This window comes from Mobula hypostoma, chromosome 6, assembly GCF_963921235.1.
Source record: "Mobula hypostoma chromosome 6, sMobHyp1.1, whole genome shotgun sequence".
NCBI lineage: Eukaryota > Metazoa > Chordata > Chondrichthyes > Myliobatiformes > Myliobatidae > Mobula > Mobula hypostoma.
Window position 1 is genome coordinate 109,775,661 of NC_086102.1, and position 10,536 is coordinate 109,786,196.

Below are 10,536 nucleotides of genomic sequence, written 5' to 3' on the forward strand. Positions count from 1 at the left end.
GATCAGTTGTTCCTGTTCCCTCTCTCTCTTCCCCCACGTTGTCCATCGCCATGGCAACGATTACTGCGAACTGAACTACTAAACTGGACTGAACTTTGAGTCACTTTGAAATTTGGTCATTTGCCCCTAGACTACGATAGAGCTTGATTGATGCTGTTACCTTAATTCTGTGCACATGTGTGTTTATCATCGCTGAACTGTTGCATTTATTATCCTTTCGATTACTGTGTTGCTTGTTTCTTTAATAAAACTTTCTTAGTTCTAGTACTCCAGACTCCAACTGAGTGATCCATTTCTGCTGGTTTGGCAACCCAGTTACGGGGTACGTAACATGGGGTAAAGAAAAGAAATCGGCACATACGCGCATGCGCACACAGGTGCCCGCGCAAGGCTTCATGGTCATGGTAGTCTTTCTTGGGGTAGACACAATCGTCCCGGGATTTGACTGCTACTTTTGTCCGTTATTTGGGAGCGAGAAAGTTGGTAACCCTACTGAGGTGTCTGTTAGTAAATCAGCACCTGTACTTAGATTTAATAATTTTCATCTGTGAAAATGCAATTTCACATAGATAAGTTGACCCGAAGTAGGCACTGACTTTTAGTGGTATAAAACCAACGCGACACTGCGCATTGCTCAGCCCCATCAGTAGTAATTGCCACCAGTTTATGAATGGGGATGTCATTTTCACGGACATTTTTTTAAACTCTTTGTAAATATCCTCACCTCTCGTTCTTTCCTTTAATTGCAAAAGAGTGAGGAAGCCCTCCTTTGTTGTAAAATTCTGGAAAGCCATTCTGACAAATACAACAAGCTGAGCTGTTTGCATTACATCCAGGGATTCATCGAACTGTAGTGAAAAATATTCACGTCCTCTGACGGTGACTCTACCATCCTTGTCACTGTTGCAGGGCCAAGCGGTTGTGATGCCATTTTTGTTTTTAAAGTCATTAAAAACAGTCTCTGCGGTAATGGCCATTGCTTCCTTGAATAAATCGCCATCTGTAAAAGGCTTCTTGTGTTTAGCGAAAAGGTGACTTACACAAAATGATGCTTCAATAGCAACCTTATGTTTTGTGAAAAACGATTGCTGGGCCTTCAACCCCGATTTCAGCTCAACTTTCCTGGCACGAATTGCGCTGGAGGTGGGGTAGGTGTCTTTAAATTCCTGGTGGTTGGTGTTGTGGTGCCGCTCCAGATTCCATCTGTTAGTCAGTGCTTGTGTTTGGTGGCACAACATACATACACGCTTGTCTTTCACCAAGGTAAATAAAAATTCCTCTTCCCATTCTGGATGAAATTTGTGTTTTCACCTTCTTTCGTAGAGCTTCCGCTATGCTATCAGGATCTCACAAGCGATTGCCGATTGCGTCGCCTCTGATCTGAGCCGACATTTACGTGCCGGGCAGCACCTAATTAATTAGCTTGTTTATTTTGGCTTTTTTTCTTAAAAATGTGCTGTGTGCATCCCGACTACTGCTGCACCACTGCCTGCTTCGCGGCCCGGAGGGTGGGGACACTGCTGTATATTGATGTTTGCGACAGTCAGTACTCTTATCTAATCTGATTGGTCACTTTGCAGCACAGGCTACGCTGAAAATGCGGTGCATGGTGGGGGGAACTGCACACATGTGCACTGGGCAGAAAGAATGGAACTAAACCCCCGCAACCTGGAAACAATCTCTGTTTAAAAACAGCTTTTTAGCGAAAATATTGCTGTATTACCATTATCCTAATTAGTATTACTTACTTTTATAGTGCTCACATTACAGCAGTATTTGTGTATTTATTTTTGATTTTTTCTTCGGGATCTACTGGGAAAGTCTGAAAGATCAACTGGTCGATTGTGATTGACAGGTTTGTGACCCCTATTAAAAGGGATATGATGAGAGAGCAGGTGTACAGGGTTGAATGAGATCCAGGAGCAGCCGTGATGAAATGGCGGAGTTGACTCCATGGGATGAATGGCCTAATTTTGCTTCTGTGTCTTATGGTCTAAATCTGCTCTTGTCCTTCTGCATTCCAAAGAGAAAAGCCCTAGATCACACAAAATTTCCTCATCAGGGATGTTGAAACCTAGGAATTTGAAGTTGCTCTCCCTTTCCACTGCTGACTTTTCGATGATGACAGTCATAGTGAAGTACAGCACAGAAACAGACCCTTTGGCCCATCGAGTCCATTTCAAAACCATTTATACTGCTTATTCCCAATGACCTGCACCGGGGCCATCACCCTCCATATCCCTACTATCCATGTACCTATCCAAACTTCTCTTAAATGTTGAAATTGAGCTCATATGGACCACTTGTGCTGGCAGCTCATTCCACATTCTCACAACCCTCTGAATGAAGAAGTTTCCCCTCATGTTCGTCTTAAACTTCTCACCTTTCACCCTTAAGCCATGACTTCTGGTTGTAGTCCCACCCAACTTCAATGGAAAAAGCCTCCTTGCATTTACTCGACCTATACCCCTCATGATTTTGTATACCTTTAGCAAATCTCCTCTCAATCTTCTATGTTCTGAAGAATACAGTCTTAACCTGTTCAATCTTTCCTCATAATTCAGGTCCTCCAGTCCCGGCAACATCTTTGTAAATTTCCTCTGACTCTTTCAAACTTGTTTATATCTTTCCTGTAGATAGGTGACCAAAACTGCACACAAGATTCCAAATTAGGCCTCACCAATGTCCTGTACAACTTCAACATCACCTCTCATCTTCTGAACTCAGTGCATTAATTTATGAAGGCCAATGTGCCAAAAGCTTTCTTTATGACCCTATCTTCCTGTGATGCTACTTTCAATGAGCTATGTACCTGTATTCCGAGATCTCTTTGTTCTACCATAGTCCTCAGTACCCTACCATTCAGTGTGTTAAGACCTACCCTGGTTGGTCCTACCAAAGTCCAAAACTTCATGCTTGTCTGCACTCTGCCAGTGTGAAGTCCCATTCAGTTCCTTGGACTTGCAGATATTGAGTGGGACGTTTTTGTTGACATAAATTTTGATCATCTGCCATAATATTTTATTCAAGATTGTTTATGTCGTTTCCTGTACACAAACATAAAGGAGAATGAAACTTGTTCCCAGATCCAATGCAGCACAAAATTCACAAAAATAATAACACAATAAATAAAAATGCATCAGACAGCTTGTATACAATGATTGAATGTCCATAAAGTGACACTAGGTTATACATAAGATGACTGATGGGAAATGAAGTGGTAGGGGAGTTAGTGGATGGAGGTGTTGATCAGCCTTGTTGTTTGGGGAAACTAACTGTAGTTGATCTGGTGGTCCTGGTGTGGATGCTACGTATCCTCCTCCTTAGTGGGAGTGGACAAACAGTCCATGAGCAGGGTGGGTGGGATCTTTCATGATGTTACTGGCCCTTTTCTGTCACCTCGCTGTATACATGTCCTTGATGGGTAGGTTGGTCTTGCATTGGGCAGTTTTGACAACCTGTTGTAGAACCTTCCTGTATGCCACAGTGCAGTTTCCATACCAAGCTGTGATGCAGTTTGTTGGGATACTGTACTGCATACCTGCAGAATGACATGAGCAGAGATGTGTGTAGTCCAACTCTCTTCAGCCTCAGAAAGAGGAGGCACTGATGAACTTTATGAAATGCTAATTTTGTTTCATCTAAGTTCTACTCAACCAGTCATCTATGTTGGTTTCTATTTGTCAATAGTATTCAATTATTCTTTTTCTGTAGAGGTTAATAAGATATAGCATAGCTTTTAACCTGTGTAACATGTTTACAGCTGTTAAATATGAAGTTATTTTCTTGAAAGGATGAACTAATGAAGAACTCGCTGTTAGAAAAGGACAAAGATATATTCAGACAGAGAGAATGCAGTAAGGTTCTGGAGAAAAGGATTGTCCGTCACACAAATGAATATCAGGAACTGTTAAATATAAAGACACAGCTAGAGCAAGAGATAGTCACTTACAAAAATTTACTGGGTCAAGTGGAACGGAAAGCAAGGTCAGTACTATCCATAGCAGATCTAGAAAACTGCATTATTTGCAATTTATTTCATTACTTTGAAGCAGTGAAAGTAGTCTCTGTAATCTGAAACAAACATATGGAAGACATCAGAAACTGCTGAACAGCCCAGCTCGTGACATTTTGAATTTCTTAATCGTAGTGACTTGTTCAGACCGAACCAATGAGTATATAAGGCTTAGGAGCAGAATGAAGCCATTCAGCTCATCGAGTCTCCTCTGCTGTTGCATCATGGCCCATTCTCCAGCCTTCTCCCCATATCTTTGACAGTCTTACTAATCAAAACCTGTCAACCTCCACTTTAAATATACCCAATGACCTGGCCTCCACAGCCATCTGTGGCAATGAATTCAATAGATTGACTACCCTGCAGCTAAATTCATGACAGAGACAGATGGATTTTGGAGTACAGGGAATCCCTGGTTAATGGGAACAGGTAGGAAAGTGGAGTTAAAGGCCAAAATTAAGTCAGTGGTGATCTCACTGAACAGTGAGGCAGGCTCAAGGGCAATATGGCCTTTTCCTACTCCAATAGACAAGACAAAAGTTTCCTTTGAAGAAACCCTGAGGGTTTACAGAAAACCTCCAGTGACTGGTTATTTGTGATGTGTGGAAACTGAAGCTACACTGGAACTTATTAAAATTAATCAAATGTAATTTATTGGTTAATATTTTTGTTGAAAGCTGTGGACCTTTAAAGATACAAGTAAATTCCAGTTGTAGTGCTCTATAGCAGTGCAGTGGTTAACATAACACTATTACAGCACGAGTGATCAGTGTTCAGTTCCCACCACTGTCTGTAAGGCATTTGTATATTCTCTCCATGACTATGTGGGTTTCCTCTGGGTGCTCTGGTTTCCTTCCACATTCCAAAGATATACCAGTGAGGATTAATTAGTTGTGGGCACATGATTTTGGCGCTGGAAGCATGGCAGCATTTGCAGGCTGGCCCCAGCAATCCTCAGACTGTTGGTTGCTGATGCAAACAGTTGCTAACTGTTGGCTGGAGAAGTAATGACGGGGACAAGGAGATGGCAGATGAACTAAATGAGGCAATTAGTCTTCACTGTGGAAGACACTGGCAGTGTGCCAAGTGTTGAAGGCCATGAGGGAAGAGAAGTGAGTGCAGTTACTATTACAAGGGAGAAGGTGCTCAAAAAGCTGAAAGACCAAAAGGTATACAAGTAACCCAAAAAATCTGAGATGCAAAGGGACTTGGGAGTCCTTGTGCAGATCATTCTAAAGATTAACTTGCAGATTGAGTCAGTGGTGAGGAAGGCAAATGCCATGTTAGTGTTCATTTCAAGAAGTCCAGAATAAAAGAGCAGGAATGTGATGCTGAGGCTTTATAAGGCACAGGTGAGGGTTCACCTTTAGTGTTGTGAATAGTTTTGGGCTCCTCATCAAAGAAAAGATATGCTGACATTGGATACGATTCAAAAGTGGTTCACAGGGGTGAAAGGGTTATCCCAATAAGGAACATTTCGCTCTGGGCATGTACTTGCTGGAATTTAGAAGGATGAGGTGGAATCTCATTAAAACCTTTGGAGTGTTGGAAGGTCTAGACAGTAGATGTGAAAAGGATGTTTCCCATGGTGGGGGAGTCTAGGACAAGAGGGCACTACCTCAGGATAGAGGGGCACACATTTAAAACAGATGCTGAGAAATTTCTTTAGCCAGAGGGTGGTGAATTTGTGGAATTTGTTACCACAGGCTGCTGTGGATGCCAGGTCGTTGGGTGCATTTAAGGTGGAGATTGATAAGTTCTTGATTGGCCGTGGTATCAAAGATTACGGGGAGTGGGGTTGAGGAAGGGGTAAAGAAAGGATCAGCCATGATTAAATGGTGGAGCAGATTACTGATGAGCCAAATAGCCTAATTCTGCTCCTATGTCTAATGGTCAAAATGATACATTTCATTGTATGTATTGATGTATATGTGACAAATAAAGCTAATCTTTACTCTTTTTTAAAAATCTTAATATTGCTGGGAATGTGGTGAAAATAGAAATTGGCCTAATAGTTTATCCCCGATGAGGAATTAGGTAGCTAGAGACCTGATAAATGGTTAGAGTTGCTTGTGGTGTAATGAAGCAACAGTTTGAAGGAGTAAAGCAAAACTTAGAAATCAGTGATATTTTATCAAATAAAACAAGTAAATAAAAATTACTATATTATTGCTTTCTAGGGACTACTCATCTCAGCCAGCAATAATTAAAAAAGGTGTGTATACTATTAGTCCATTTGATGTTGTTAATATTATGGACAGTGCTAACTTTGTATTCTCTGTTTGCACTAGATATTTCTGAAATTCACCTAGATTCTAGTTGTGATGATGAAACCAGCAGCATGGCACAGATGATGGTGACATCCAGAATAAGGAGTAATGCACACATAACTTTTTCCTTGCTGCATTGCCCATGAACTCAAATTATGTTTAGCCTTTCTCCCCACTACAAAACATAGAGATAACCAGTACAGAAACAGGCCCTTCAACCCACAACATGCATGTATCTATCTACACTAATCCCATTTGCCTATGTTAGGTTCTATACTTTGCTTATTGAAGTGCCCACCTTTCCATCTCACCTGTATCCTGCTGCAATGTTAGATAACCTTCCACATGGATTACATCATCAGCAATTTACCTGTCATACTTCCAACATTCACATTACAATACTGTGGATTCTGGTTAATTGGAACACATCAGGACCTGTAAAGTTTGGCCAATTGAGCAGCTGCCCTAATTAGCTGAAGTTTCATGGAAATAGTTTAAAAAGGTATATAAAAATCGAAACTGTGATTTAACAGTAACAAAATATGTATTTAAATGAAGTTCAGAATGAATTAGAATACTATCTATACTAATACAGTACTATAAAACTATTAGTTCTTAATATTTATTGACATGAGTTCATCCAGTGTACACTGCCATGTTCTTTTGACTGTAAGTGAACAATCAGTGCAGTTACCTAATGTAGATAAAGGACTGCCTTCATACAATCCTTTCAAAAACTGCATCCTCCAAATCTTCATTTTCATTGTAACATTCAAGATGATTGTCAATGCCTCAATTCTTTGTAGGTCCTAACTTGGTGAAATCACTTAATTTTCACTCCCAGCCTTTTCTGGCATCTCCAAGCCTGAATGCTTGAAATCGCAGTGAGCAAAACAGTTCTGAATTGTTTTACTGTTTATTTCTCACCAAATAACAGTGACAAAAATCACTGCTCTTTAAACAGAGGCACATCTGATGCTATGATAAACTGCTTACTCTAAGCAGTGTAGTGTGTCAGGATGCAAACGCACATGACAGATGCTAGTTAGAACTGTTGGACAACAGCCTCCGGTCTCAATTATGTAGCATAGTGTCACAAATTTAAAGAAGGAAATCCCAGCTATTTTCTCAATTTGTTTTTGTTCTTTAAGAGTTGTCCCAAATAAGCAGCTGCTCCGATTAACCAATGGCCCAATTAACCAGAGTCCACTGTATATAGCATTGCACTGTGTGAAAGAATTTCCACCCCATTGAATTGTCACAAAGTAACAAACATTTTAACTTGGAAGTACTTTTTAAATCCATAAAGCATATAGCATGACTCTTGGCAAAGATAGCTGTCTGAAATCTATATCCAGAAACCAGATGCACATTTGTATAAAAGTAAATAAGTTTTATTTGACCCAAAAAGTAATGATTGCTTTTCTTTTAGAAGAGGCAAGAGATACAAATGACACATGTCTAATATCTTCATCTGATGAAGATAGGGAATCTGAGGTAAGATTAATAATACATGAATTTTAAAATTTGGGATAGAAATTTTATTTCTTAAAGGGATTAGTAAATTCTAGTGTGGCTACAGATCTGACTGCAAAAGTACATCCAGTTTTTGAGCTATAACTCATGTCAGGAAAGTTAACAGCCAGTGTGCTCCAGAGTCTTTATGAATCAAAGTCTTTATGATTTATTGAACCTTTTTGTTCTTTTTGTCTGTCACTGTGCATCGCAAATCAAAATTTCTTAGTTTTTATATATGGCTAGAAAAGGAGAAGGGTGCTGGGAATGTGGTCTTGGGAGCTAAGGGGCAATAACCCAGAAATGTTTGGGAATCATTGGATTATTAATAGTATATTCAATCAAATTATTTTCTGTAGGACAATGAAGATCTGTGTGCTCTGGATCAAGACTAAAGCTGGTCTGTTGAAAACAAAATGGCTGCAGATCGGAGTCCCATCTACTCAACATTCTCACCTATAAGAAGAGATCGAAGCCTTAAACACATCACCAAAAAAATGACATGTTGCAATTTACATTATTTTAGTAAACGTGTATGAAAGTTCACTAATTCTGCTTGTTTCACACGTGGATTATCTGGGAAATAAAATTTAACGTAAGTGCCTTTTGAGCTTTATTGTTTGTGCTTACTAGAAATACATTCATGTTGTTTACACATTTTCAAAAGTTGACTTGATGCAGTTACGCAAAAATTTAACTTCCAGACTTTCTGGTGGCAAATATTGCCACGTGTTTGGAGTATGCTGAATACTGGTGTTTCCACCCTTTACCCCACCTTGTGCTTCAGGGCTCTATGACTATGAAACTCCGACAAATGTCAGGTAATGGTAAAGCAGATTCTTAATTCAATAAATGCCCATAATTTATGCTGTAGACCACAGAGAAACATTCATTGGACTGCAATGCTCCTTAAACCTGATTGGACCTTTGACCTATCTATAATGTACTTCCCTTGCTTCTGAATCTATTAAATAATACTGCTCCACAACTCACCAGGGTAGAATATTTCCAAAGTTTGTGTGCCTCTGAGAAAAGAAATTCCTCATCAGTCAATGAGTGCCCCTTTGTGCCAGGACAATGTCCTGCTATTCCAGTTGATGCAACACTTCATCTATAAATTGGGATCATCTCCTGTATCCGGTATTCCCAATGCAACCTTGAGATCAAACAAATTGGGGAACTGCTTTGTCGAACACCTCCACTCAATCTGCAAGAAGTGGAATTTCCTGGGTGCCAACTATTGTAATTCCTACCCCGTTCTCATTCTGACATGTCGGTCCATGGCTGCCTCCTCTGCCACGATGAGGCCACCCTCAAGGTGGTGGAGCAACACCTCTTATTCCATCTAGGTAGCCTCCAACCTGATGGCATGAACATCGATTTCTCCTTCAGGTGATTCCCCCCCCCCCCTTCTATGCACACCCTGGCCTCTAACCTCTTCTCCTCACCTGCCTGTCACCTCTCCCTGGTACGCTTCCTTTGCTTTCTACCGATCTCCTCTTCTCTCCTATCAGATTTGTCCTTCTCCAGCACTTTAGCTTTTCCACCCAGCAATTCCCAGCTTCTTAATTCATCCCCCCAACCACATCCATCCAGCTGTACCTGTCACCTTCTACCTTGTGCTCCTTCCCCTCCCCAACCTTTTTATTCTACCTTTTTCCCTCTTACTTTCCAGTCCTGATGAAGGGTATCAGCCAGAAATATTGACCGTTTTATTCCCTTCCATAAATGCTGCCTGACCTGTTGAATTCCTCCGGAATTTCAAAGGTTCATTTATTATCAATGTACACAACTCTGAAATTCTTCAATTCACTGGGTAACCATGAAACCAAGAAAGAAATGAAAGGCAGCATGATAATCAACCCCCAAATCCCTCCTCCTGTTCAGAGTGGGGGAACACCCAAACGATCTCTAAACAGCAAACCACAGGCACCAAAGGCTCCAGAATCCCATTCAATACAAGAAACAAATATAAATGACATAAAAGAAATGATCTATCCAGAAGATGTTGACCAAAGGAGCATTGTATGCAGGTACCATCTTGACTGGAACAATTTTTGTGTGTTGCACTGCCATTTCAGCATCTGCCCTATTACCCCCCCCCCCAGAATTGTATCAATATGAGGCATTCTCAATGTTCAAAATTCAGTCTCCTCTTACAGAAATCAATCCAGTCAACTTCCTATTATCAGATTACATCACCTGCAAACGTTCGTTGCCTCTACTATCACCTCCGAGACCCTGTCACTGTTTCCAACCTCTACATTTCCACGTATCACTCCTCCTCACCTGGATCCATCTCACCTGGATCCATCTATCAGATCCAGCTCTTGCCTCACCGTTTCCCCTCACCTCTTTATACTGACCATCTCCCCTCTAGCTTTCAGTCCAGATGAAAGGTCTCAAATTGAAACATTGTGTCCATGTGCCTTCACAGATGCTACCTGACCCTCTGAGTACCTCCAGCAATTTGCGCTGGTTTCCATCAACTGCAGTATCGTGTCTCCATCTATAGTTTGCCACATCTTAGTCAACCTATCCAGAGGGAACCAAAATGACCTGTGACTTTATCGGAGGGAATCTAACTATAGAGTGAACTGTGACAATAAACAGGAGTGGGATCATAAGCTTTTGATTCTGTGACTTTTGGTGTTTTTAAGCCCTGACCGCGGAGATACGCTGTTTCGTTTAGCTGTATTCACGAATGATCATGTATGTTTGAATAAATTCCTAATT

The 10,536-nt window shown here is 40.8% G+C and overlaps 1 protein-coding gene across 2 annotated transcripts in view; it reads left to right on the forward strand.

Moving 5' to 3' along the window:
- Positions 1 to 8,398, forward strand: part of LOC134347615 (glial fibrillary acidic protein-like) — a 71,267-nt gene extending 62,869 nt beyond the window's left edge. For both annotated transcript variants that reach the window (XM_063049978.1, XM_063049979.1), the window contains 4 exons: positions 3,794 to 3,987; positions 6,196 to 6,230; positions 7,718 to 7,782; positions 8,160 to 8,398. In XM_063049978.1, the coding sequence (XP_062906048.1) occupies positions 3,794 to 3,987; positions 6,196 to 6,230; positions 7,718 to 7,782; positions 8,160 to 8,195 (330 nt within the window). In that variant the 3' untranslated portion in view covers positions 8,196 to 8,398. The remainder of the gene's footprint in view (positions 1 to 3,793; positions 3,988 to 6,195; positions 6,231 to 7,717; positions 7,783 to 8,159) is intronic.
- The last annotated feature ends 2,138 nt before the right edge of the window (positions 8,399 to 10,536 follow it).